The sequence below is a fragment of the Lithobates pipiens genome, unplaced genomic scaffold, assembly GCF_037356315.1.
Source record: "Lithobates pipiens isolate NorthernLeopardFrog02 unplaced genomic scaffold, aLitPip1_a1.2 Scaffold_23, whole genome shotgun sequence".
NCBI classification, from domain to species: domain Eukaryota; kingdom Metazoa; phylum Chordata; class Amphibia; order Anura; family Ranidae; genus Lithobates; species Lithobates pipiens.
Genome location: NW_027507785.1, coordinates 66,420,956 through 66,447,812, shown reverse-complemented (window position 1 = coordinate 66,447,812; position 26,857 = coordinate 66,420,956). Strand labels below are relative to the sequence as shown.

Genomic DNA, 26,857 nt, shown 5'->3' with positions numbered 1-26,857 from the left:
GATCCGAGCACCTGATTGGCAGAAAGGCGGTTTAGTGTTAGGGAAGCGCCCAGCATGGCGCTCGCAGGTCACCTTTTTTGACGCCTATTAGAGCCTATGGCTCCAATCCTATGGCTCTAATAAGATGCTTCAAAAACACCCCTGCTGTAATTCAGGCGCCCTTTGAATCTATCTATTGGTGCTAGAGGGGTGGCAGGAGAGAGGGGGTGGGCCCGTGTGCCCCTAATGGATGCACCGCTACTGTTTCAAACCATTGTTCATTGCCTTTAGTAAATAACCCCCCCCCCCCCCAGTGTTATCAGTGCAGTACAGGAATTATCAGCCCACTGCCAATTTCTGCCAGAACTAACTAGTAATTTTTTTGCACTTATTGAACAGATTAAACAAACCGCTTTCTTTAGTACATATAACAGATCAAAAAAAAATAAAAAATAACGCAAAATAAGAGAAGTTAAAGCGGAGGTCCACCCTAAAATGGACCTTCCGCTCATCGGAATCCTCCCCCCCTCCGGCGCCACAATTGGCACCTTTCAGGGGGGAGGGGGGTGCAGTTACCTGGATAATCCAGGTAACTGCACCCACTTCCGGGATAGCTCTCTGCGGAAAGGGGCATAGATTACGCCCCTTTCCGCAAGTGCCCGCCCCCTTCCGCAAGTGCCCCGCTGCCTGCTGGGAAACACACAGATCCCAGAGGCAGCGGGGACCGTCCTTATTGCGCAGCGCGACTCGCGCATGCGCAGTAGGGAACCGGGAAATGAAGCCGAAAGGCTTCATTTCCTGATTCCCATACCCAAGATGGCGGCGGCAGCACCCGAGTGACGATCTAGAGATCGGCTTCGGGTGCCGACATCGCGGGCGCGCTGGACAGGTAAGTGTCACTATTTTAAAAGTCAGCAGCTGCAGTATTTGTAGCTGCTGGCTTTTAAAAAAAAAAAAACGCGGAGTCCCGGTGGACTCCCGCTTTAATTGTATGGGTTAAACTACACTTTAAAAAGAAACTAATTGTAGCCTTCTTCGATATTTAATCTTTAACATCATAGATCTTTACGGACACAAGGTTGCCCCTTGTGTGCCTAGTAATGCCCAGTAATAAGTACAATGCTGTGCATTAGCAGTCTTCACTTTTAAAACTGAAATAAAACAGTAAAGTATCTATAAAAAATAGTTTTCTGTGTTACAAAAAAACTCAGTTTCATTAGATTAAAGACACTTTTTATTTTTTTTCCTAGCAATGTCACAGCACAGAATTAGTTACAGTTGAACTCTCTATAAGCCCCTAATTCTTTGGATGCCTAGTGCAGATGCCTCCTTTGGCTAGCCACCTTCAATTCTCAAAACTGCTTTGATTCACTTACCATACTTATCTTGAAAAGTATAGGGAAAGGAAATATATTCATCTCTTAGTCTTAAATTGAATTAGTTACTGAGGAGATATATTTTCATCATCGACCAGTGACCCGAATTTACATGACTCGCTCTCAAATTAGTAGGTAAGTAACGCATAAGATGGGTTGCCATGATTTGAAAACCTACAGCTCGTTTAACTTTGGCGGAAAAATGTTAGGAAAATTATAGCCTTTACATGAAGGGGGAAACTGTGACATTCACAAATCTAGATGCAAATCGTTCACACATTGTGAATACTAATATGTAGTAAAAGAAGACTGAATGTCGTGTATTAAGCCGGGCAGAGATGGCGCTGGTGTAACGTAGAGAGAGTGCCATGATTTCTTCCGTTCTCCTTAAAAGTCTTACATTGTTGCATTGGACTTATAAATTAATTTTGATTCATTTTACTCATAACCTCGTAGTTCATAGCACTTCAGCCTCGGTTTGTATATTAAAAAAAAAAAAAATTAGGCATATCTGGCTATTAGTAGGAATGCACCGATAGTATTTTTCTTACAACGAGCACCGATACTTTTTATTTAGTACTTGCCGATACCCATTACCGATACCTACCGCAACTGTTTTGTCCCTATGTCAGCTGTCAGCAATGGTACAAAGCATTTCAAATTTATTTACAAATTATTTTATTTTTTTATTAATTATGCACTTTTTTTCAATGTGAAATGTGTAAAATATATGTTAAAGGTGTAAAAATATCAACCAAGCAAACAAAAAAAAAAACTTTTAATTATGAATAATTTATAAAATTAAAATAAAAATTGACAAAAAAAAAAATCAGCGGGAAAATAATAAGGGAGGAGAATTAGAAGTTAAAGTAAGGCTGATTAGAGTAAATTAAGGGTTAATGAAGGGGTTAAACAGAGTAACCTTTCCTTGACAGGTTGTTTTAAACTGACTTCATCTGCAGATCGAAGTTCATCCCTTTGATCTGTAGATGAAGAAAAACGGTAAGATACAAAAAGAAACAATGTTTCTTTTTATCTTTCAGTTGAGGGGCTGAGCAATATTGTTGATAAACATTGCCCAGCTACCGTATATACTCGAGTATAAGCCGAGATTTTCAGCCCCTTTTTTTAGGCTGAAAGTGCCCCCCTCGGCTTATACTCGAGTCACTGCCTTCTGCCTACCTGATCAGCGCGTCGTGCAGACAGACGGCGGCCATTCCACTATTCAAAAGCCACGCCTCCCTGTCTGTGATAGGCGGAACACTCAATTTCCCAGCAGTCAGTGGTCCGCCTATCACGGACATCCGCTCATCCTCATACTACGGACGAGGATGAGAGGATGTCCGTGATAGGCGGAACACTGACTGCTGGGAAATTGAGTGTTCCGCCTATCACAGACGGAGACGCGGCTTTTGAACAGTGGAATGGCCGCCGTCTGTCACAGACGAGGAGAAGAGGTGCGGCGATCCTGGCATGGCCGCCGTATGTTTTTACATGCAGATCGCTGCAGAAGGACACAGGCTGCAGAAGGACAAAGAGGCACAGGACACAGGTAGGCTGGACACAGGGATGGACACAGGGATGGACACAGGGATGGACAGGCATGTCTCACCCTCGGCTTATACACGAGTCAATACGTTTTCCCATTTTTTTTGTGGTAAATTAGGGGCCTCGGCTTATATTCGGATCGACCTATACTCGAGTATATACGGTACTTTTTTTTTTTGACAGCTCCAATTGCCGGGACTTCAGTTTACACTTCAGCTGTCAACAGGGGAACCCTGCTGACAGCTGAATGAGTCATCCGTGGCGGCTGATAATTGCTGGCTTTTTCTTTTTACATTTTAGCTGTCAGTGGAGGAATCCCACTGTCAGCTGAAAGAACCAAGCCTGAAAGTATTGGTTTTAGGTATTGCAGCATTTTTACTCCTAGCTATTAGGGTACCGGTCCTGCCATGAACCTGTCATGTGGAAAGTGTGATAATACTGTGCAAACCAATAAAAAACAAACTAAACAGCGGCTACACAGGAGTGTGACAAATATTCAAATAGGAAAGTGGAAAAAATGTATATGCATCGCAATTGTATTATTTGTTTTAGCGTTAAAGTACTGAACAGTCTAATACCCAAAAAATTTAAAATGAATATTGAAGTCCAACATGGTGAAATAAATGAAAAAATATGTGGAACAGATTTTGTTATTTCAGTCCTATAACATAAATCCAATCCTGTAAAGAAGAAAGTGTAGAAATCCATGACAGTGAAGTGATGATCTTCCAATATAAGATGTAATCCAAAACTGGTGAGTAAGATTAAACACTCTTACCGGAACAGGTGGATACGGATGTCAGCGACACAGAATCAGACAAGCCTGGCTACCCAGATAGGTAGCTCTCCTGAATGAAGACGAGGACCCCAGATCTCCAATGGCATCTCCTCTTGGCTGGAACGACCTCGTAGGTATCGACCAAACTGGAGGGGCAACTATCCAATGGGAACACCACAACAACTCTCATCCAACCATGATGTATGGGAGAAAAAAAAGAGAACGAGTGCAGGTCAAAAAAGTAGCTTTTTTGAAACCAACAAGCATAAAATGGTTAAAATTGTGATCACGATAAAATCTAAAAGCAATGTGGGGAGCGATGAACCTATCGGAGCATGCCATTGGAGATCCGGGGTCCTCGCCTTCATTTGGGAGAGCTACCTATCTGGATATCCAGGCTTGTCTGATTCGGCGTCGCTCACATCCGGATCCACCTGTTCCGGTAAGAGTGTTTAATCTTTAAGGATTCACCAGTTTTGGATTACATCTTATATTGGAAGATCATCACTTCACTGTCGTGGACTTCTACACTTTCTTCTTTACAGGATTGGATTCATGTTATTGGACTGAAATAATTTCTGTTCCACATATTTTTTCATTTATTTCACCATGTTGGACTTCAATATTCATTTTTCATTTTTTGGGGTATTAGACTGTTCAGTACTTTATATGTATCACATGAACCTGTCATGTCAGCTAGATGTGTATGAGCATTAATGCTTTACAATGGCCAGAATAAACCAATATTCAGGTCAATTGAATCCATTAATGCTTGTTACTCCTAAACGCTTGTTTTTTAAAGTGCTAGTAAAGTCCACCTTTTTATTTATACCTACAGGTAAGCCTATAATAAGGCTTATCTGTAAGTACAGTAAATATTTCCTAAACCTGCTCATGTCCCTGAATGCATATGGCCCTAAACCCAAGAACTGCTTGGTAAAGCGCTCAGCCCTGCCCAGCCACAGTGCCTTTCAGTCTCTCATAGGCTGCAGGCCATGAGGCACAGTAAAACACAGAGCTTGGTTGTACCAAGCTAAATGCCTAGTGTGCATGTGGCCTACGTGGTAGCAACTAGCCACAAATCACAACTTTTGAACATCAATATTATTTGTAGCAGTACCCCAGACTTGAGTAATCTGGGTCCACCCCTGAACCTTTGGTCCAGTCATTATAAGTTGTGACTACTTTCATTTTGCTTAATTGCACTAATAAACTTTTTTTTTTATGGCATTTTATAAGTTTGAGCTGTGTTTGGCATTTTTGCTGTGTGGTTTTTCCTCTAAGCACAGCTGTTTTATAATAGCTAGTCAATCCCCAGAGACCATCCTTAAGCTCCAAATCAAAAATCTGCAGATTTTAAGAGCTGACCCAAAAGACTGTACTCAGCACCTGGGGATCCGACCGGCTTTTACCAAACTGTGTTAACCTCTGCTCTGCTTCAGTTTCCCCAACATTTGGGATGTGGTCTGTAGTTAGTACCCATAGGATCACCATACATGTTACAATCTGACTATACAATGCTGAGTGTGTATACTGCATGTGGGATGCTGTAAGACATTTGTTAGGGTGATACATTCAAAAAGGAGGATTTGATATATATTTCATGTTTTAATAATGTATGTGATGATTTTATATGATACGTGTAAATAAAAATCTGTTATTTTAACCGGTAAAACCTTGCTGTGATCCTTGGGCACCTTAAAAGTTCATATATCAGTATTTCTGACCAGGGCTTTTTTTCAGCAGAAACACAGGGGATTGCCGTTCCGGCACCTCCAGCATTGAATGTATCTAATGACAAGGGGTGTTGGGGTGTGCCGGAGGGTCCATTGATGCTGGTTGCTGGAGGAGCTATTGTTGCTTGGTTGATCTATTGATGAGGGAGGGGGTCTGTTGTTGGGTGGGGTGCTTATGTTGCTGGGGGGTCAATTGTTGCTGGGGGTGGGATCTACTGTTGACGGAGGGGTCTTTTGTTGCTGGCTGCTGGAAGGTCTTTTAATGCTGGTCGTTGGGGAAATCTATTGTTGCTGGTGGGGTTTTATTGTTCCTGGGGGCGGATCTGTTGTTAGGGGTATTTTATTTGCAGGGGTTCTGGTGTTGCTGAGGGGATCTGTTGTTGCTGGCTGCTGGAAGGTCTATTAATACTGGTCGTTGGAAAATCTATTGTCTAAAATGGTAATGAAGGCACTTGTTCCCAATATTCAACCCTGTGCATTGGCAGATTACCGGAGGGACAATCCTGGTACTTTTAGCTTTTCTTTATTTATTAAAGTGATTGTAAAGTCTTTTTTTTTTTTTTAAACAAAAATGTCATACCTCCTCTGTGCAGTTAGTTTTGCACAGAGCAGCCCGGATCCTCCTTTTCTCGGGTCCCTCTTTGCTGCTCCTGGCCCCTCCCTCCTATGAAGTGCCAGCAGCTCTGTATGGGGGCACCCAAGCCAAGTCAGAGCTCTGTGTATCCATTCAGACACAAAGCCCTGACCCAGCCCTCTCCCCTGATTGGCTGACCGACTTTGATTGACAGCCACTTGAGCCAATGGCGCCGCTGCTGTGTCTCAGCCAATCAGAAGGAGTGTCTGAGACGGCTTAGACACTCGTGGACATCGCTGGAGAGAGATGGGGCTCAGGTAAGTAATTTGGGGTTACTGGGGTGACTGCTACACACAAAAGGTTTTTTATCTTCATGCATAGAATGCATGAAGTTAAAAAAAACCTTCTGCCTTTACAACCCCTTTAAGTTTCAGCTGCTGCTTCGGCTGTAACCAAACGATTGCACATTTATCTCCTTTCCGCTCCCCAAGTGTATAAAATAATTAGTGAGAAAATTAAAAAAAGGCGCATTAGCCTTTGTTAATATGGATGATAAGTTTCAGTGTGGCTTATGGAGGGAGAAGGTGCTGACTCACATGCTTTGTCCAAGCGTATGGCTCCCACAGGAGAGAGAGGAGGTCTTTATTAATGAACCTTTATTACTGGCAGCTCCGAGATAATGTCACATAATGTGTCTTTATCACACAGTGACTGCATTATGCATGGACGCAGCAGAACAATACCCAGCATGACCAACCCTTTACTGCTGTATTAATCTCACTTCCTCACTCATTCAGGGGAAATTGCCTTTTTTACATTATTAAGTTCACAGTAGGGATCACCAGGAAATGCATTGCTGATTGTTTAAAGGGACAGGCTACTTTTCTTGTTTAATTCTTCACCTTGTAAATCCAAAAACAAAGATGTAACATGTTAGAGCAGCCTTTCTCAACCTTTTTAACACAGAGGAACCCTTGAAATAGTTCTCCAGTCTCGGGGAACCCCTGCTAAAAATTTGAAATCTACAACTCATGATACATTAGTGTGATGGTCATTGGGAAGAATTGCCTCCTTACGGATAGCTAAAAAGATCAATGGGGTCAGTGGGAACTTATCCAAGAAATGGCCCAATGCTGAAGGAACCCCTAGCAACCTCTGGAGGAACCCTAGGGATCCACGGAATCCTGGCTGAGAATCACTGTATTATGCCCTGTACACACGGTTGGATTTTCCAACGGAAAATGTGCGATCGGATCACATTGTCGGAAAATCCGACCTCGTGTGGGCTCCATCTGACTTTTTCCGTCTGATTTTCTGACGCACAAAGTTCGAGAGCGGGATCTAAAATTTTCCGACAGAAAAATCCGATCGCATAAATTCCGATCGTGTGTAGACAATTCCGACGGACAAAGTGCCACGCATGCTCAGTATAAACTAAGAGGAAAGCTATTGGCTACTGGCCCGTTTATATGTAACTATGTATGTAAATATGTAGCTGCTAACTTTTAATATACAGACACTCAGCTGTCGGGTGCCGCAGCCGCCATTCCTCGTAAGGGAAACTGGCAAGGAAGCCGTTCGGCTTCACAGCCGGTTCCCTACTGCGCATGCTCAAAGTGCTCTGGGCTTTCTAATTGGCCCGGCGGTGGGGGAAGGAGGAGTGGGGCCAGACTTCTGAGGGATGGCGCAGCGACGCCGTCTCCCAGAAGTGGGGAAGGGTACCTGTCAAAAACAGATCAGCAGAAGTTCCAGTTATAGACCCTTTTCGCACTGGAGGCGTTTTTCGGGTGCTTTAGCGCTAAAAATAGCGCCTAAGAAAATCCTCAGCCTCGAGTGCTTTCACACTGGAGCGCTGCGCTGGCAGGGCGTCAGAAAAAGTCCTGCAAGCAGCTTCTTTGCAGTGCTATAGGAGTGGTGAATACACCGCTCCTATAGCACCCCTGCCCGTTGAAATCAATGGGCAGCGCTGCCAGCAAACCACCGCTGCAGCGGCGTTTTGCGGGTGGTTATAACCCTTTACCATCCGATAGCAGGGGTTAAAACCGCCCCGCTAGTGGCCGAATATTGCCGCTAAAACGACGGTAAAGCGGCGCTAAAAATAGCACCGCTTTACCGCAGACGCCCGGGCGCTTTCAGTGTGAAAGGGCTCTAAAGCACTGAAGCCAAAGGGTCAGCTGGAGGCATGAGCCTCACAAAAGCAGTAATTGTTCACAGAAAGGTATGTTGGCTTATTTCACATATTAACAATAGACCATTTCACATGTGATCAGCGCTAAGTAGGGACTTCTTTAAAGCCCCGCTCCCTCTTTCTACCAATGTGTGTAAGGGAAAGTAGTGCGATAATCAACTTTTCAAGCTATACAGCTTTTCAATTAGTAGTCTGTGCATTGTCTCCTGGCAGCAGATCCCCCTCTGTGAGCGAAAATCTATACCAGTGTATCGGCAGCAAGATTCTACGGAACCCTGAGACTGTTACTATAGAAATGACCCATCTTGCGTCACATATACTCATATAAAATGTATCCACCAAGGAGAGATGTCTTGTAGGTAGTATTTACCGAAGCTGACTATACTATCTCTTCATACCATTGTGTATCATAATAGAGAAGATGACCACCTTCAACACACAGCTGTCACCGGATGCGAGTCTATATGTATTATATGTATTAACCATGAAATGAAAATTTCTGTGTAATGGTGACGATCTTCTATATTTAATGGAATTTTAGTGGAAGATTGCTCCGTCTTCTTCTAGACTGTAAAACTTAACTGGTGTTCCAGCATAGTTCCAATACAAGTTTCTTTGTAGCCATCGCTGGTCTTCCTTTGTGAATGCTGGTTACCTACAGTAGCTGTTTGTGGCAATGGTACTTTGTGCGTCATCAGTGCAGATAACAAAGTCGGGGTGAAATCTGAACTGCTGATCTGCTTTCTTGTTCATCAGGGTTGAAGCCATTAAATCAGTTTAACAGCTAGGCAGCTAGCATTGCCAGGTGGAGAGGTTAGCAGAGGCTTATATATGCACTCAGAACTGGCATCAAAATGCCTATTGGTGGGCTAAAGAGACATGAGTTCCAGACATAGGTTCTACTGGTGGCCAGTGGTGAGGCTTTAGATAATTTTGGATGCTTATGCCCCGTACACACGATCGGAAATTCCACCAGCAAAAGTCAGATGTCAGATGTGAGCTTTTGATCAGAAATTCCGACTGTGTATGCTGACCCTTATGCTGACCCTTACATTGATGGTCAGTGGGAAGAATGTCCCTCACATTGATGGTCAGTGAGAAGAATGCTTCTTATGCCCCGTACACACGATCGGAAATTCCCCCAGCAAAAGTCCGATGTGAGCTTTTGATTGGAAATTCCGACTGTGTGTATGCTCCATCGGACTTTTGCTGGCAGAATTCCCGCCAGCAAAAGATTGAGAGCAGGTCCTCAATTTTTCAGTCGGAAAAAGTTCCGACCGGAAATTCCGATCATCTGTACCAATTCCGAGAGCAAAATCCCTACGAATGCCCGGAAACAATTCGACACATGCTCTGAAGCATTGAACTTCATTTTCTTGGCTCGTCGTAGTGTTGTACGTCACGGCGTTCTTGGCAGTTGAAAGTTTGGTGAACTTTTGTGTGTCCGTGTGCAAGCCAAGCTTGAGCGGAATTCCATCGTAAAAAAAAATTTCCGACAGAAAATCTGCTCGTGTGTACGGGGCATTAGGGGCAGGGCCGGCGCTCCCGTTAGACGAACTAGGCAGCCGCCTAAGGCGCACTGCCGCATGGGGCCACAGCTATGGCTGCTGACTTCACCATTACCCTGGCTGGGGAACAGGAGAGGCCCTACACAGGTCTGGAGTGCTGACTGACTGCAGAGAAAGCAATAGACGTGGAGTACATCCGTCACGGCCGCTGCATAGGAGATTAGCAGCAGCTCAGCCTGTGAGGAGGGCACAGCGGAGGAGGCGGGCATGAGGTCAGCAGAGGAGGCGAGGGCACAGTGGGGTTGATTTACTAAGAGCAAATAGACTGGGCACTCTGCAATTGCAGTTGCTCCAGATCTTGGCAAACGAGGTAAAGTTTCATTATGCAAAGAATATCCAATAACGTGCAAGGAAAATAAAAAAAACAGCATTTTTGCTTGCACATGATTAGATGATGAAAGTCAGTAGAGCTTCTTTACTAAGCTCTGGTGCAACCCAAGAAGGGACCCATTGATCAACCCAAGAAATGGGTGCCACTTGTGTATTTCCTGTGGGGCTTGTATTAGTAAGCGTTAAAAAAACCTCCACCAGGATATGGCTCGCCGTTAGGGTGTTCATAGGTCCGTGAAAATTTTAAAAATTGCTCAACATGTTTTGCGATTTAGGATTATTGCTTCTTCAGGAGCTTCTGTATCTTGAATTAGAGAGATAAATTACAATTAGGAACATAATATACAATCATCATGAATAATATACCAATGCATGATGATATATGTATATAGTGTGAACGCACCACACTTGGAGTTTAGAAAATATTAATTTCACCCCGCTAGTGGAATGCTGCTGCAGACCAACACAGAGCTTCTCCTGATGGATAGGAGGGGGGTGACTACAAGACCTGGCATAACCCCCTAGACCGAACAGCAACCTCAAAATGCAGGTTGTGATATGGGGGTGCATTGGATAACTAAACATGTAAAATATGCATATTGGACTGGCTTATATATTGCTTAAAGTGGAGTTCCAAAAAATGGAACTTCCGCTTTAAGGGAGGGTGACCACCTGACATGCCACATTTGGCATATCATTTTTTTTTGGGGGGGGGGAGCGGATACCCTCTTTTTAGAGTGTGCCAGCTCCCACTTCCTCCTGGTGCACCGTGGCACCGGAAGGGAGATCACTTTTCCCCCCCCTCCTTCTTGGCAATCATCTGGGACATGTCACAGGTCCCAGATAATTGCTCAGCCAGTCACAGCGCGTCGCGCGGCTCGGGCATGTGCAGTGCGTGCCCCGGCTGTGACGCCACAGTCGGGCGCCCACAGTGACTATGCCGGCGCCGCATAGAGGAGGTGGAGATAAGCTGGGCTTTGTTCCCCCCGCATCGCTGGACCATGGGACAGGTAAGTGTCTGATTATTTTATTATTAATTTTTTTTAAGCGGAGCTCCGCTTTAAAATAAACGACAATATAAAAAAGGCAGTTTAATATTTACAACACTACTGCAAAAAGATGTCCACAGCTGCCTATGGGCACTAATATCCATGGCGACTATATTGTCTGGAAAAAATGGAGTATGATTATAGTCTATGGATCATAGCCCCATATTTTGAAAACTTCATTACATAGGTTCATTTCGAGTTCATTATATTTTATATTATTTTATTAACTTGAAACTGCTGTATTAATGGATATATAGGTATATCTCTAGATTTGTAAATCAAGTGTGCAATATCGACGAATGCATTAGCAGTTGGCATTAAAAATGCTTCTAATAATAATTGGACTCCATATATCCATATATATAATACAGTCAGTTATATAGCAAACCTGTTACATATACCCGGTCTGTTGGGTAATATACCTGAGTGAGCCAGATTGAGCAACACAAATTTAATTAATTTGCTTCATGTATACTACCTGGAGTTCAGCTGTAATTATTACAGACATATCCTGATAACATGCGTATTGCTTTGCAATGAAGAGCACAAAGTAAAAAACAACTTTCACATACTGGACATGGATTAAAAATTCAGGTGTAACCTGTATACTGAAGCAATAGATTGCTGTAATACCTGCTCTGAAATAAGTCCTTGTTTTTGGTATTTGCAGCTATGGAAGAACTGGATGGAGATGAAGTCCGGGTTTCCTCCAGAGGCCGCTTTGCAGAAAGAGACATTGTGCAGGTAAAGTAGAAAATGTGCACCTTGCAGTCCCTCCCTAGTAATGGAATGAAACTATCCCAGGTTTTCACAACTGACCAACCACACTACAGAATTCCCTCATTCTGGAAAAGGCTGTGACCCATAACGACCAATTACTATTCATTTAAAGTGGAGGGCCACCCTGAAAAAAAAAATATTTTTTTTTTACTTACCAGAAATGCCTGTTGCTATGTATATCGTCCTAATCTGCCTCTTCCTCCTCCACGGTGATGTTCTGTCTTCTCTCCTCCGTGCAGCGTCTTCTGGGTAATGGGTCGCGCTGTGTTCTGGGAACTGTGTGTCCCAGAACACAGCGCGCCCCATTCACAAAGCGCTGTGCGACTTGCGCATGCGCAGTAGGAAATGGGCAGTGAAGCTGCAAGGCTCCACTGCCTGTTTCCCTTAGCCAAAATGGCGGCGCCGGGACCCGTGACCGAGGGACGGGTCAGCCTCGGGCGGCCGACACCGCGGGCGCCCTGGACAGGTAAGTGTGCTTATTAAAAGTCAGCAGTTACAGTGTTTCCAGCTGCTGACTTTAAATTTTTTTTTTTTCAAAACTGGCCCTCCTCTTTAAAGCGGGAGTCCACCGGTACTCCGCGTTTTTTTTTTTTTTTTAAAAGCCAGCAGCTACAAATACTGCAGCTGCTGACTTTTAAATAGTGACACTTACCTGTCCAGCGCGCCCGCGATGTCGGCACCCGAAGCCGATCGCTCGCTCGGCTGCCGGGTCCCGCCGCCATCTTGGGTATGGGAATCAGGAAATGGAGCCTTTCGGCTTCATTTCCCGGTTCCCTACTGCGCATGCGCTAGCCGCGCGGCGCAATCCGGACGGTCCCCGCTGCCTCTGGGAGCTGTGTGTTTCCCAGCAGGCAGCGGGGCACTTGCTAAAGGGGGCGGGCGCTTGCGGAACGGGGCATAACGTACGCCCCGTTCCGCAGAGAGCTAGCCCGGAAGTGGGTGCAGTTACCTGGATTATCCAGGTAACTGCACCCCCCTCCCCCCTGAAAGGTGCCGATTGTGGCGCCGGAGGGGGGGGGATTCCGATGAGCGGAGGTCCATTTTAGGGTGGACCTCCGCTTTAAGCGACCTGACTTCAGTAAGCTGAAAATCTGACGGGCTGCTATGGTCACTGTAATTTGTATTTAAGATTTGTTTTTTTGCATTCGCTTATTCCACAAAGCTAAATGAAGGTCAGGTAAATGCCAGTGAAATAAGCTGTCTTGGGTCCAATAATAGCACATCAGACATCCAAGCACTATTAAACTATCAAACTCAGTCTTGTGGGAGAGTAGAAGATCCTTCAGTGTCCATGGTCCTGGACAGACACAGCAACGGTGGAGTATTGATTGCCCAGCCCTGAATCACACACAAACTCTTTAGTAATAAATAAGAGTGTCTATACTCAACAGGCAGTCCTTAAAATTGCCTCACAAGGTGAATTATGATGAGGGGAAGGGTATCTTAGACCTGCATCCCTAAAGAAACCATCTGAGCTGCTTTGGCGTTGGTTCTATCCAGGGCTTTTTTTCAGCTGGAACTTGGTGGAACTCAGTTCCACCACCTCTGGCTCAGGCCCTCTGTCACTTGTAAAAACAGACGTTCAACTTTTATGTTTACAAGTGACCGCTTGTCTCCAATGGCTCCCAGAGATCTGATCTCCTGAGTGGCTCCCACTGAGTGCAGGATGGAGACAAGGAAGATGCAGGTGCCTGGGGTGCAGTGCAGATACCAACACCCCAGCTGAATACAACAACAAAAGTAAGACATGTGGAAGATGGTGGAGCATTTAAGGAGGTGGGAAAAGATGGGGTGAGGGCAGGGGAGGGATTGCACGCCAAGGTCAGCAGAAGAGGAGTGAGAGAGGGATACAGAGGTGTGCATAGCGCACCCCTGAACTCTGCACTGTGTGCATAGCGCACCCCTGAACTCTGCACTGAGTGTGGGGGGGAGTTTTTTTTTGGGGGGGGGGGGGTTGTGGTTGAGTTCCTGCACCTATTTTTTGAGAAAAAAAGCCCTGGTTCTATCACCAATCACAGGTGTATACGTTCTGTGCAGTTGTCCTTGAAGTCCAATTTTGGGCTTTAAGCCTCAACACCTCACCAAACCCATTTGTAAGAACATCCTATGATAAACACCTTTAGTCTTTTGGATGGTCACTTATCATGAATCCTTTCTCTTCTCCTTCAGTGGCAGCATTAGGTGGTCCTTACTCCTGGACAGTGCTACACTCACACAATGACATATGAGTGTTGTTCTGTCTAGGAGTACTCCAAACCAAGTCCAAACCAACATGATGGCACATTCCAGAGGGTGGGCCCACGATGGTTTGGGCTCACAGAAATGGGTTAGATGTTGCTGGGCATCATTTAGTCCAGAAGAGTCTTCAGAGCAATAAAGTATAGCTAAAGGCAATTTTTTTTTGTTTGTTTTGGATAGAGTGGAGAGAGATTAGAACCCCTGTCAGTTTTTATTGCTGTCTGTGCCCCTGTTAGGGAGAGTCTCCCTCTCCATTTCTCCAGTTTACCATTATAATTGAAAGTAAAAAGAAAAGAAAATCTCAAACTTTGGGTTGACCCCAGAAAAGTAATAGAGGGGAAATCATCCAATGGGGACACTAGTTCTGCTGGCCTGGGGGTCTCCAAGAGATTCCTTTATTTTCCGTGGATTTCGTCTCAATTCCAGATTTAGCTATGGGACAGGAAGTGAAGGGAAAGATGGCAAAAATAAATTTTACAGCGTTTATAACCCTTCCCGTACTCCAACAAGGAAAAAAAAGCTTGACCTATAGTTCTACTTTAAACTGATATTAAAGGATTGTTAATTTTTTTGTTTTCTGTTTTTAATAACAAACATGTTATACTTACCTACTCTGTGCAATGATTTTTCTCAGGTCCCCTGCTGGTGCTCCTGGCTCCTCCCCCTTGACCAGTGCCCCCAATAGTAAGCCGCTTGCTCCCTCCCAAGCCCACTCTATGCATCTATAAGACACATAGTGCTGTGGCTTGGCCCCGCCCCCTGCTCTCTCTTCATTGGCTCACTGGCTGTGATTGACAGCATTGGGAGCCAATGGCTCCTGCTGCTGTGTCTCAGCCAATGAGGAGAGAGACACCCAGGGCAGCCCTATGCTCCCGTGCACATCGCTGGATTGAGAGGGGGCTCAGGTAAGTATTGGGGGGAGTTGTGGGGGGAGCAGCACATATACGTTTTTTTACCTTCATGCATACGATGTACAAAGGTAAAAAAACGTGTGCCTTTACAACACAATTAAGTCAATATGAGACAGCACTGGGGAGAAGGTGAATATACTGCAGTGAAAACTTTTTTTTCTTTACCACTGCTGGGCCTCTGTTTTCTTAAGTTAAGAGGGAAAATTTTGATCCACATGGATTCTGTGGCCCTACTTTAAAACCACTGATACCTACTTACAAGTGAGGTTGACTTTTCAAACCTTCTCAAACCTGAGGTTAGCATCAGGTGACCATCTTCACCGTAATCTAAGCCAACAGATGGAATGATTGCCCCTCAGGGCAAATGTCACCCAGAATACCCCACAGAGAGCAGCTTTTCCCATGCAGCAACAGGTACTCTTTGATACCCCCTTCCATACTGGCAAGTACCCACCTTCAGTTCACTCCATCGTTGCTCTGTTCAGATGTTGAGAATGAGGAATGGAAGCCCCTATGTACGTTTTGTCAATGTAGTCCAAGCTTGCGCAGGACTGAAGACTGTCTTCCCACCCTTCCCCAGCTGGGCCAATCACTGAACACCGTTACATGAGGAAGGGAAGCGCATCTCATGCTCCTCCATACTGAGACATATCAGGTATTTTCTTTCCTTCTAGCAGATGGAGAGAGAAGGAAAGGTGAGTATTTTCTGCTCAGCATCAGCTAATCACAGCTGTACAGGACGCCAAGGTTGGGTCCTGGACGGGTACTATGTGTCGCCTATTTTCGGGATGTGGTCCCTTTAAGGGAATCTTGGTAGGCCTCAGGGGGTCACCCAAATGGGTGACAGATTCCGGGTGTAGTTTGCAAGAGATGACTGATTCGCGGTCCTCTCTGTATTTTAAGAGAAGTAGTTGGGACCCGGAATTTGGGAGGCTCTAAAGTGTCATTTGGGTGGGAAAGAGCCTCCCTCCCTGACCACAGGGGGTTAACGGCCTCCAGGAAATCACACAGCCTATAAAGACAGGAAGTAGTCAGAGAGGTGTGGTGAGGAGTAGAAGGAGATGAACACCTGTCTGAGGAGCTGTCTGGCTGTGTGGTTATATTTGCTGTTTGCTGTTTGCTGTTTTGGAGACTGCATAAAGGTCTCTACAAGGACTCTTTTTTGGTGAAGACCTTTCTACAGAACTGTAGGTGCTTTTCTTTTTGTATTATTTTTCTGCTGAAGACAAGCGGACTTTAATTTATGGTTTTACATGCTGGAGAAAAGCTTTATTTTTGATTTATTGAAAAATAAATATATTTTGGTTTCACCTGACAACGGTTTATGCACTTAATCCCGCAGAGCTAGTATCCCCAAATCTCACACAGCTTTGAGCCAAAATAAAGACATTTAGTTTAGCAGTGTAATTCCCAGTATGTATAATAAAAACTCTTTTGTAAAATTTGTAAAAATTGAAATTGTCGGCTAAAATTAAGTCATGGGATTTTGATGGTCTGCTTCTTATTTTACAACATGCAGGCTAAGAAGAAAGATTCCTGCAGAGGCTCACTGTTTTCTTTTTCTCTGCAGTTCGTGCCATTCCGCGATTACGTGGACCGTTCTGGAAACCAAGTTCTCAGCATGGCCCGGCTCGCCAAGGACGTCTTAGCCGAGATCCCAGAACAGTTCCTCTCCTACATGAAGTCCCGTGAGATCAAGCCCCGCCCGGTACCGCCCTCCGCCCCCATTCAGAACCTTCCCTCGCACATCTGAGCACCAACCATGCTTCTCCATCCTGCACAGAAATGGTGGCGCCCCCTACCAGTTCCAAAAAAAAAAATATAAGACAGGGTAAAGCTTTGAACCCTTCCAATCTCCTCTTCCTTGGCCTGGCATCTACTTAGTTATGGGACATGCCTGCTAACTGCATCTTCAGTAAATCAGCGGCACCTCGCTCTTCCAGGGGTTATGCAATACAGTCCGGAGATCCCCACCCCGGATTAACACCATTGGTCCTTCCAAAGGCTGGATTGTATGGGGGTGGGCGCAGAGTTCCGATGGTAAAGTGAAGGTGTGGGGCATGAGGGGGTGAGCTGTATTCACTAATGGGTGTGTCATTGGAGGGTTTAGCAGATTTTGCACTTTGAAAGTACACAGTGCTAGCTGGGTAATGCTGTACAGTATTTCAGAACATTTTTAAAGGATACAAATAATGTACATTTGTGCTTTCTGAGGAATTGTATACTGTAGTCCTCATCTGTCTCCAAATATATACAAATAAACCTTTAAATTGAATGAGGCCGCTCTATTGTCTCTTCCGTCTTTTATTACCAGGGTCTTCTGATTTTATTTAGATATTTCAAAAAAAATAAAAAATACTTGAAAAGAACAAAATGGGAACTAAAAAAAAGTTAATGCCAATCAGTTTTTAGATTTGATGATCGGAAATTCGGGCAGCAAAAGAGCGATGAGAGCTTTTGGTCGGTAAATGCGATCGTGTGTATGCTCCATCTGACTTTTGCTGGCCGAATTTCGGGCAGCAAAAGATTGAGAGCATGTTCTCAATTTTTCGGTCGGAAAAAGTTCCTATCCGAAAATGCGTTCATGTGTATGCAATTCCGTCGTGCAAAAACTCACGCATGCTCAGATTCAACTACAAGACGGAAGCTATTGGCTACTGAACTTCCTTTTTTTTTGTCCCGTCGTACGTGTTGTAAGTCACCGCGTTCTTGACGGTCGGAATTTGGTGTGACCGTGTGTATGCAAGTCAGCTTGAGCGAAATCCCGTCGGAATTCCGTAGGGAAAACCATCAGAGCTTTTTCTGACCAAAATTCTGATCGCGTGTACGCGGAATTAGGTAAATCAAATAGCATTTGAATGGTCACTAGGGGCAAAACTAAGAGCCCTTTCACACGGGCACCTTCGCTATGCTGAATTTTCTTGCTCATCGGGGGATCTCTCCGCTGATCCCCACTGAGCAAGCGGGTGACAGCTCCATGTCTGCTCTGCATAGCACGGACACAGTCCCTCTCTCCTCTATGGTGCAATCGGATGGAAACGGACCGCCTGTCCATTTCCACCAGATGCCATCTGTTGGGATCTGCCAGACGGATGGATAATAGGACCACCATCTTTCTATCTTTGGCAGATCTGATTGGATGGTGGATGGCGGCGGATGTCAGCAGACATGTGTCCTCTGACATCCGCCGCTCCATGGAAGACACTGGTTCTGATCAGGTCCGCCTGAAAAACTAACAGCCCGTGTGAAAGAAGCCTTCAGGGTCTGTTTATTAATGTTTTCACCCAAGATTCACTTGACATTTATCCACAATTCACCCATGTTTAGATAGGATCCCGTTATTAAAAAAAAAGGTGAATGTTTTGTAACTTTAGGTGAAAAACAATTATAAATAATGTGGTCACTTTCCTGAACTCCTAAATACAGTTCCTTGAAAAAGTATTCATACCCCTTGAAATTTTCCTCATTTTGTCATGTTACAACCAAAAACCTAAATGTGTTTTATTGGGATTTTATGTAAAAGACCAACACAAAGTGGCACATAATTGTGAAGTGGAAGGAAAATGATAAATAGTTTTCCAAATTTTTTACAAATAAATATGTGAATAGTGTGGCGTGCATTTGTATTCAGCCCCCCTGAGTCAATACTTTGTAGAATCACCTTTCACTGCTATTACAGCTGCAAGTCTTTTTTGGGATGTCTCTACCAGCTTTGTACATCTAGAGAGGGACATTTTTGCCCATTCTTCTTTGCAAAATATCTCAAGCTCTGTCAGATTGGATGGAGAGCGTCTGTGAACAGCAATTTTCAAGTCTTGCCACAGATTCTCAATTGGATTTAGGTCTGGGCTTTGACTGGGCCATTCTAACACATGAATATGCTTTGATCTAAACAATTCCATTGTAGCTCTGGCTGTATGTTTAGGGTCGTTGTCCTGCTGGAAGGTGAACCTCCGCCCCAGTCTCAAGTCTTTTGCAGACTCTAAGGCCGCGTACACACGGGCGGACTGTCTGCCCAACTAAGTCCGTCAGACAATCCGACAGACAGTCCGTCCTACTTTTGAATGAACGGACTTGACCACACACGATGAACAGACAGTCCGCTGAAAGCTTGCGCGATGACGTGTACAAAACGTACGACGGGACTAGAAATACGACGTCCAATATACTGCAATGCAACCTTCGGCCGTGTAAATCCTTTCTGAGCATGCGCCATACTTAGTCCGTCCAACTTGCCTACTCACGAGCGCACTGTCCGCTGAAACCAAAGTTGGACGGACTGTATTACGGAAATTCCGAAAGACTTAGTCCGCCAGACTGTCCGCTGAAAAAGTCCGCTGAAGCCCACACACGAGCGGACTGTCCGCTGAAACACGTTTCAGCGGACTAAGTTGGACGGACAGTCCTCTCGTGTGTACGCGGCCTAACAGGTTTTCTTCTAATGCTGCGTACACACGGGCGGATTGTATGGCCTACTTAGTCCGTTGAAACACATTTCAGCGGACTATCCGCTCGTGTGTGGGCTTCAGCTGACTTTTTCAGCGTGCAGTCCGGAGTACTAAGTATTTCGTTTTTTTCGAAATTCTGTCCGTCGTACTTTGGTTTCAGCGGACAATACGGTCGTCAGTATGCTAGTCGGACGGACTAAGAATGACGCATGCCCAGAAAGGATTTACAGGGCGGAAGGGTGCTTTGCTGTGTCTTGGACTTCCTATTTCTAGTCCCGTCGTACGTGCTGTACGTCATCGCGCAAGCTTTCGTCGGACTGTTTGGGTATCCGTGTGTGGTCAAGTCCGTTCAGTGGAAAGTACGACGGACTGTCCGTCGGATTGTATGACGGACTAAGTACGCCATACAATCCGCTCGTGTGTACGCGGCATAAGATTGCCCTGTATTTGGCTCCACCCATCTTCCCATCAACTCTGACCAGCTTCCCTGTCCCTGCTGAAGAAAAGCATCCCCACCACATGATGCTGCCACCACCATGTTTCAAGGTGTGTTTAGGGTGATGTGCAGTGTTAGTTTTCCGCTACACATAGTGTTTTGCTTTTAAGCCAAAAATGTCAATTTTGGTCTCATCTGACCAGAGCACCTTCTTCCACATGTTTGCTGTGTCCCCCACATGGCTTTTCGCAAACTGCAAACGGGACTTCTTATGGCTTCCTTTCACCAATGTCTTTCTTCTTGTCACTCTTCAATAAAGGTCAGATTTGTGGAGAGCACGACTAATAGGTGTCCTGTGGACAGATTCTCTCACCTGTCAGTTTAGGTGGACGGCCATGTCTTGGTAAGTTTACAGTTGTGCCATACTCTTTCCATTTTCGGATGATGGATTGAACAGAGCTCCGTGAGATGTTCAAAGCTTGGGATATTTTTTTATAACCTAACCCTGCTTTAAACTTCTCCACAACTTTATCCCTGACCTGTCTGGTGTGTTCCTTGGCCTTCATAATGCTGTTTGTTCCCTAAGGTACTCTAACAAACCTCTGAGGGCTTAGCAGAACAGCTGAATTTATACTGAGATTAATTTACACATAGGTGAACTCTACTAAGTGACTTCTGAAGGGGGCTTAAATACAATCTCACGCAAACGCTTTTCAGATATTTATTTGTAATAAAATTTGAAAACCATTTATCTTTTTCCTTCCACTTCACAATTATGAGCCACTCTGTGTTGGTCTATCACATAAAATCCCATTAAAATACATTTAAGTTTTTGGTTGTAACATGACAAAATGTGGAAAATGTCAAGGTGTATGAATACATTTTCAAGGCACTGTATATGCAGTCAACGTTTGATGAGTGCATGTAGACAAGAGGCTGGAGGAGCTCAGGAACGTTAATATGTATACAATGGTGAAAAGAAATTCTAAAACCACTACTTTATTTAAAAGTGACTGCTGCAAGCAAAGCCAACAGAATATTGGCATGCATTAAAAATGGATAAAACAATAATTCTCCCGCTCTACAAGACTCTGGTCCAGCCGCACCTGGAGTATTTCATTCAGTACTGGGCACCAGTCCTCAGGAAGGATGTTCTGGAACTGGAGAGAGTCCAGAGAAGGGCAACAAAGCTAATAAAGGGACTGGAGGAAAAAATAATTCTGCCACCTTGAACAGTGTTTTCGGGCACCGGAGCTTTTAGAAAAGATATTTTCAACAGATTACAAGTACATGCATTGTGCAATTGCTTACCATCATGGTACTGGCACAAATGAATCCAATCGCACCACCAATCTCCTAACAACTGAAGCTTGAAGGAAAACTCCACATATGCTAAGAAAATAAAAAATAATTCCCTCTGGGTAATCAATGTAGATTTTGAAAATTCCACCTTGTTTCTGGAATAGCTCTTTAGCCCTGTACAAACTACGAAAAAATTGGACAAATGATCGGCCGGTTTTCCTCGATGTTTCACAGCAAGTGGAAACCAATTCAGATTGAAAGGGGGGACTCTGCAGATTCGGACATAAAAGGGGGACACTGCAGAATTAGACGTAAAGGGGAGACTCTGCGGATTCAGACATAAAGGGGGGACTCTGCGGATTCAGACGTAAAGGGGCGACACTGCGGATTCAGACGTAAAGGGGCGACTCTGCGGATTCAGACGTAAAGGGGCGACTCTGCGGATTCAGACGTAAAGGGGCGACTCTGCGGATTCAGACGTAAAGGGGCGACTCTGCGGATTCAGACGTAAAGGGGAGCGACTCTGCGGATTCAGACGTAAAGGAGGGACTCTGCGGATTCAGACGTAAAGGGGCGACTCTGCGGATTCAGACGTAAAGGGGCGACTCTGCGGATTCAGACGTAAAGGGGCGACTGCGGATTCAGACGTAAAGGGGAGCGACTCTGCGGATTCAGACGTAAAGGAGGGACTCTGCGGATTCAGACGTAAAGGGGCTACTCTGCGGATTCAGACGTAAAGGGGGGACTCTGCGGATTGAGATGTAAAGGAGGGACTCTGCGGATTCAGACGTAAAGGGGGGACTCTGCGGATTCAGACGTAAAGGGGGGACTCTGCGGATTCAGACGTAAAGGGGGGACTCTGCGGATTCAGACGTAAAGGGGGGACTCTGCAGATTCAGACGTAAAGGGGGGACACTGCAGATTCAGACGTAAAGGGGGGACTCTGCCAATTCAGACGTAAAGGGGGGACTCTGCCGATTCAGACGTAAAGGGGGGACTCTGCCGATTCAGACATACAGGGGGGACTCTTGTGATTAACGTCATATGATTAGAAATGTTATTTAATCGCAAAGTATTTGTATAGTTTATACTATTAAAAAAATTGCTGCGCGCTGCTAAAGTGTTCGGGTTTGACTTGAAGAAAAAGTAGCAACCCTAAATTACAACATGGCATGTAAAGACCTGAAAAGTATCTTTAGGTTATCCCCTTGTAATACCTAATGCCCCGTACACACAATAGGATTTTCTGACAGAAAATGTTTGATAGGAGCTTGTTGTCGGAAATTCCGACTGTGTGTAGGCTCCATCGGACATTTTCCATCGGAATTTCCGTCACGCAAAATTTGAGAGCTGGTTCTCAAATTTTCTGACAGCAAAATCCGTTGTCGGCAATTCCGATGGTGTGCACACAATTCCGACGCACAAAGTTCCACGCATGCTCGGAATCAAGCAGAAGAGCCGCGCTGGCTATTGAACTTCATTTTTCTCGGCTCGCCGTATGTCTTGTACGTCACTGCGTTCTTGACGTTTGGAATTTCGAACAACATTTGTGCGACCGTGTGTATGCAAGACAAGTTTGAGCCAACATCCGTCGGAAAAAATCCATGGATTTTGTTGTCGGAAAATCCTATTGTGTGTGTACAGTGCATTAGGCTCCGTACACACTGTCGGATTTTCCGCCGGAAAATGTTCGATGGGAGCTTTTTGTCGGAAATCCCGACCGTGTGTAGGCTCCATCGGACATTTTCAATCGGAAATTTCCGACGCACAAAATTAGAGATCTGGAGCTCAAATTTTCCGACAACAAAATCCGTTGTTGAAAATTCCGATCGTGAGTACACAATTCCGACGCACAAAGTTCTACGCATGCTCGGAATCAAGCAGAAGAGCCGCACTGGCTATTGAACTTCAATTTTCTCGGCTCGTCATACGTCACTGCGTTCTTGAGGTTTGGATTTTCCGACGACATTGTGTGACCGTGTGTATGCAAGATAAGTTTGAGCCAACATCCTTCGGATAAAATCCCACGGATTTTGTTGTCGGAATGTGCAATCGTGTGTACACCGCATTACAGAGCTGAAATCAGACTGAGAGAGATCTACACTATGAGCCAATGCATTGTATAATGCTAGCAATAGAACTTTTTCAGTATATGGGACCTGGAGGGGCAGATGTAAAGGTAGCCTACAGGGTAAAAAGTAGCATATGGAGGGCAGTGTGATATGTTTTTTCCCTTGGCACTGAGCACAGTGAGCAGACAGATGACACCGCGCTTCCTTTTCATGACATTGCCTTGACAGACAGCCTGCCAGCCTGAATGAATTCTAATTATCCCGCCACGGATACTGTTTGTGAATAGCGGAGGGATGCGCCACCATGCCACCTGTAGATAAGAAATCGTTTTGTTACAAAGACCCAAACGCTTTTATTCAAGGTTCGTCCTCAGATTGAAGCCTGAATGTTTTCCTATTTTTTTATTTTTTTTTATTCATTTGTGCTCTGCAGAAACAAAATTTTTATCTGGCAAGGAAAAATAAAAAGGCTCAAGGCACACATCACCATCGAATTACAAGACTGACAGACTGATTGGAATTGCAAATACTGAAAGGTTCACCTATTCAGTAAGCATGTGCACTGTGCAGCCTTGTCCCTGGAGTCTGACGCCCAAATCAAACTTTCAGTCTAAAAGCAACTAAATACATTGGAGGCGCATCAAAATGAAAGGTGTGCAAAGATTTTAGAAAATAAAATGAAGAGTAGAAAAACCTGTCCTCTGCCAGCACATGGCAGGAAAGGTCTCTTGCTCTCAGTGTGGAGGGCAGTGGTCTCTCTGCAGAGGTACAGCATGCCCCCTGCTGAGTCAAACCTATAGCTCTGCAGTTAAAGTTCATGCACCCTGCTGATTGGAGAACTCTAATCCTGGCTCAAAAAGGGCGTGTCATACAGCTAAGTTTAAATAAGTTTTAGACCTTGGGAACCGCTGATAAAATCAATTACTCAGGGGACAATGAGAAGAATGCCCCGTACATCAGTGGTCATTGAGAAGAATGCCCCTTACATCAGTGGTCATTGAGAAGAATGCCCCGTACATCAGTGGTCATTGAGAAGAATGCCCCTTACATCAGTGGAAAAAAGGGTGGGTTGCGCTGAAAAAAAGTTTACTAAACAAGACAAAAAATACACCTATGTGAAAAAACTCCAATAACTTTAACTTAATAATTTGTCAATCCTATGCGGAAAAGTTTTAAGTGCAAGGAAATTTCAAATATATATCAATATTGTCAGTGAAGATACCATAAATAATAATGAATTATCCTAATATGATGTGAACATTCAAAGAAAGAAGCAATGTGACATCCAATGACCAATTGCCTTAAAACATTAATAGAACATCAATATATGTGAAAAAAATCATAACATTAAATATTAAAGTGTTCATAAAGTCCATGAAAAGTATCTATTTTTAAAGTATTCCACGGTGATATGGTGACAGCATAAATATCCAAAACGAACGTGAACCGTGCACAACCTCCACCACAGATATTACTGCCGCTTACCGAAGGTGTATGGTTCCTTATTACAGAGAACCATGCAGAGCAGATGACTGATTCCCCCAGTCCAGGGTTTTCACAAATGGATGCAAAGGAACACTGGAACCCGTTCGCCTCCAAATACAATCCCTCTCACCGGTTTACATAGAAGGTAATAAAACTCACAATAGTGTAAACCCAAATAAAATTTTAATCGAACGTAAGAGACAAATGCGCACTTACAGAAATAATGTTTAAAACGAGCGTTATGCAAATCCGAGCCGGCCGGACATCAGTGGTCAGTGAGAGGAATGCCCCTTACATCAGTGGTCAGTGAGAGAAATGCCCCTTAAATCAGTGGTCATTGAGAAGAATGCCCCTTACATCAGTGGTCAGTGAGAAGAATGCCCCTTACATCAGTGGTCAGTGAGAGGAATGCCCCTTACATCAGTGGTCAGTGAGAGGAATGCCCCTTACATCAGTGGTCAGCGAGAGGAATGCCCCTTACATCAGTGGTCAGTGAGAAGAATGCCCCTTACATCAGTGGTCAGTGAGAGGAATGCCCCTTACATCAGTGGTCAGCGAGAGGAATGCCCCTTACATCAGTGGTCAGTGAGAGGAATGACCCTTACATCAGTGGTCAGTGAGAAGAATGCCCCTTACATCAGTGGTCGTTGAGAAGAATGCCCCTTACATCAGTGGTCAGTTAGAAGAATTCACACCCTTAATGCCGCATACACAGGGTTGGACATTCCGACAACAAAATCCATCTGATTTTTTCAGACGGATGTTGGCTCAAACTTGTTTTGCATACACACAGTCGCACAAAGTTGTTGGAAAATCCGATCGTTCAGAACGAGGTGACGTAGAACACGTATGACGGGACTATAAAGAGGCCAGTAGCCAATAGCTATTCGGATCTTAGTTTATTCTGAGCATGCGTGGCACTTTGTTCATCGGAATTGTCTACACATGATTGGAATGCCCCTTACATCAGTGGTCAGTGAGAGGAATGCCCCTTACATCAGTGGTCAGTGAAAAGAATGCCCCTTACATCAGTGGTCATTGAGAAGAATGCCCCTTACATCAGTGGTCAATGAGAAGAATGCCCCCTGCATCAGTGGTCAGTGACAGGAATGCCCCTTACATCAGTGGTCAGTGAGAGGAATGCCCCTTACATCAGTAGTCATTGAGAAGAATGCCCCTTACATCAGTGGTCATTGAGAAGAATGCCCCTTACATCAGTGGTCATTGAGAAGAATGCCCCTTACATCAGTGGTCAGTGAGAAGAATGCCCCTTACATCAGTGGTCAGTGAGAGGAATGCCCCTTACATCAGTGGTCAGTGAGAGGAATGCCCCTTACATCAGTGGGCAGTGAGAGAAATGCCCCTTACATCAGTGGTCAGCGAGAGGAATGCCCCTTACATCAGTGGTCAGCGAGAGGAATGCCCCTTACATCAGTGGTCAGCGAGAGGAATGCCCCTTACATCAGTGGTCAGCGAGAGGAATGCCCCTTACATCAGTGGTCAGTGAGAAGAATGCCCCTTACATCAGTGGTCAGTTAGAAGAATTCACACCCTTAATGCCCCATACACAGGGTTGGACATTCCGACAACAAAATCCATCGGATTTTTTCCGACGGATGTTGGCTCAAACTTGTTTTGCATACACACAGTCGCACAAAGTTGTTGGAAAATCCGATCGTTCAGAACGAGGTGACGTAGAACACGTATGACGGGACTATAAAGAGGCCAGTAGCCAATAGCTATTCGGATCTTAGTTTATTCTGAGCATGCGTGGCACTTTGTCCATCGGAATTGTCTACACATGATTGGAATGCCCCTTACATCAGTGGTCAGTGAGAGGAATGCCCCTTACATCAGTGGTCAGTGAAAAGAATGCCCCTTACATCAGTGGTCATTGAGAAGAATGCCCCTTACATCAGTGGTCAGTGAGAAGAATGCCCCCTGCATCAGTGGTCAGTGACAGGAATGCCCCTTACATCAGTGGTCAGTGAGAGGAATGCCCCTTACATCAGTAGTCATTGAGAAGAATGACCCTTACATCAGTGGTCATTGAGAAGAT

At 44.8% G+C, this 26,857-nt stretch overlaps 1 protein-coding gene across 1 annotated transcript in view; it reads left to right on the top strand.

Annotated features, from left to right (window-relative positions):
- The window catches only part of CPNE9 (copine family member 9), a 224,869-nt gene extending 207,535 nt beyond the window's left edge, over positions 1-17,334 (top strand). Inside the window, exons 14-15 of the mRNA XM_077451798.1 lie at positions 11,797-11,870; positions 16,626-17,334. Of these exons, the coding sequence (XP_077307924.1) occupies positions 11,797-11,870; positions 16,626-16,808 (257 nt within the window). The 3' untranslated portion in view covers positions 16,809-17,334. The remainder of the gene's footprint in view (positions 1-11,796; positions 11,871-16,625) is intronic.
- Positions 17,335-26,857: the final 9,523 nt, after the last annotated feature.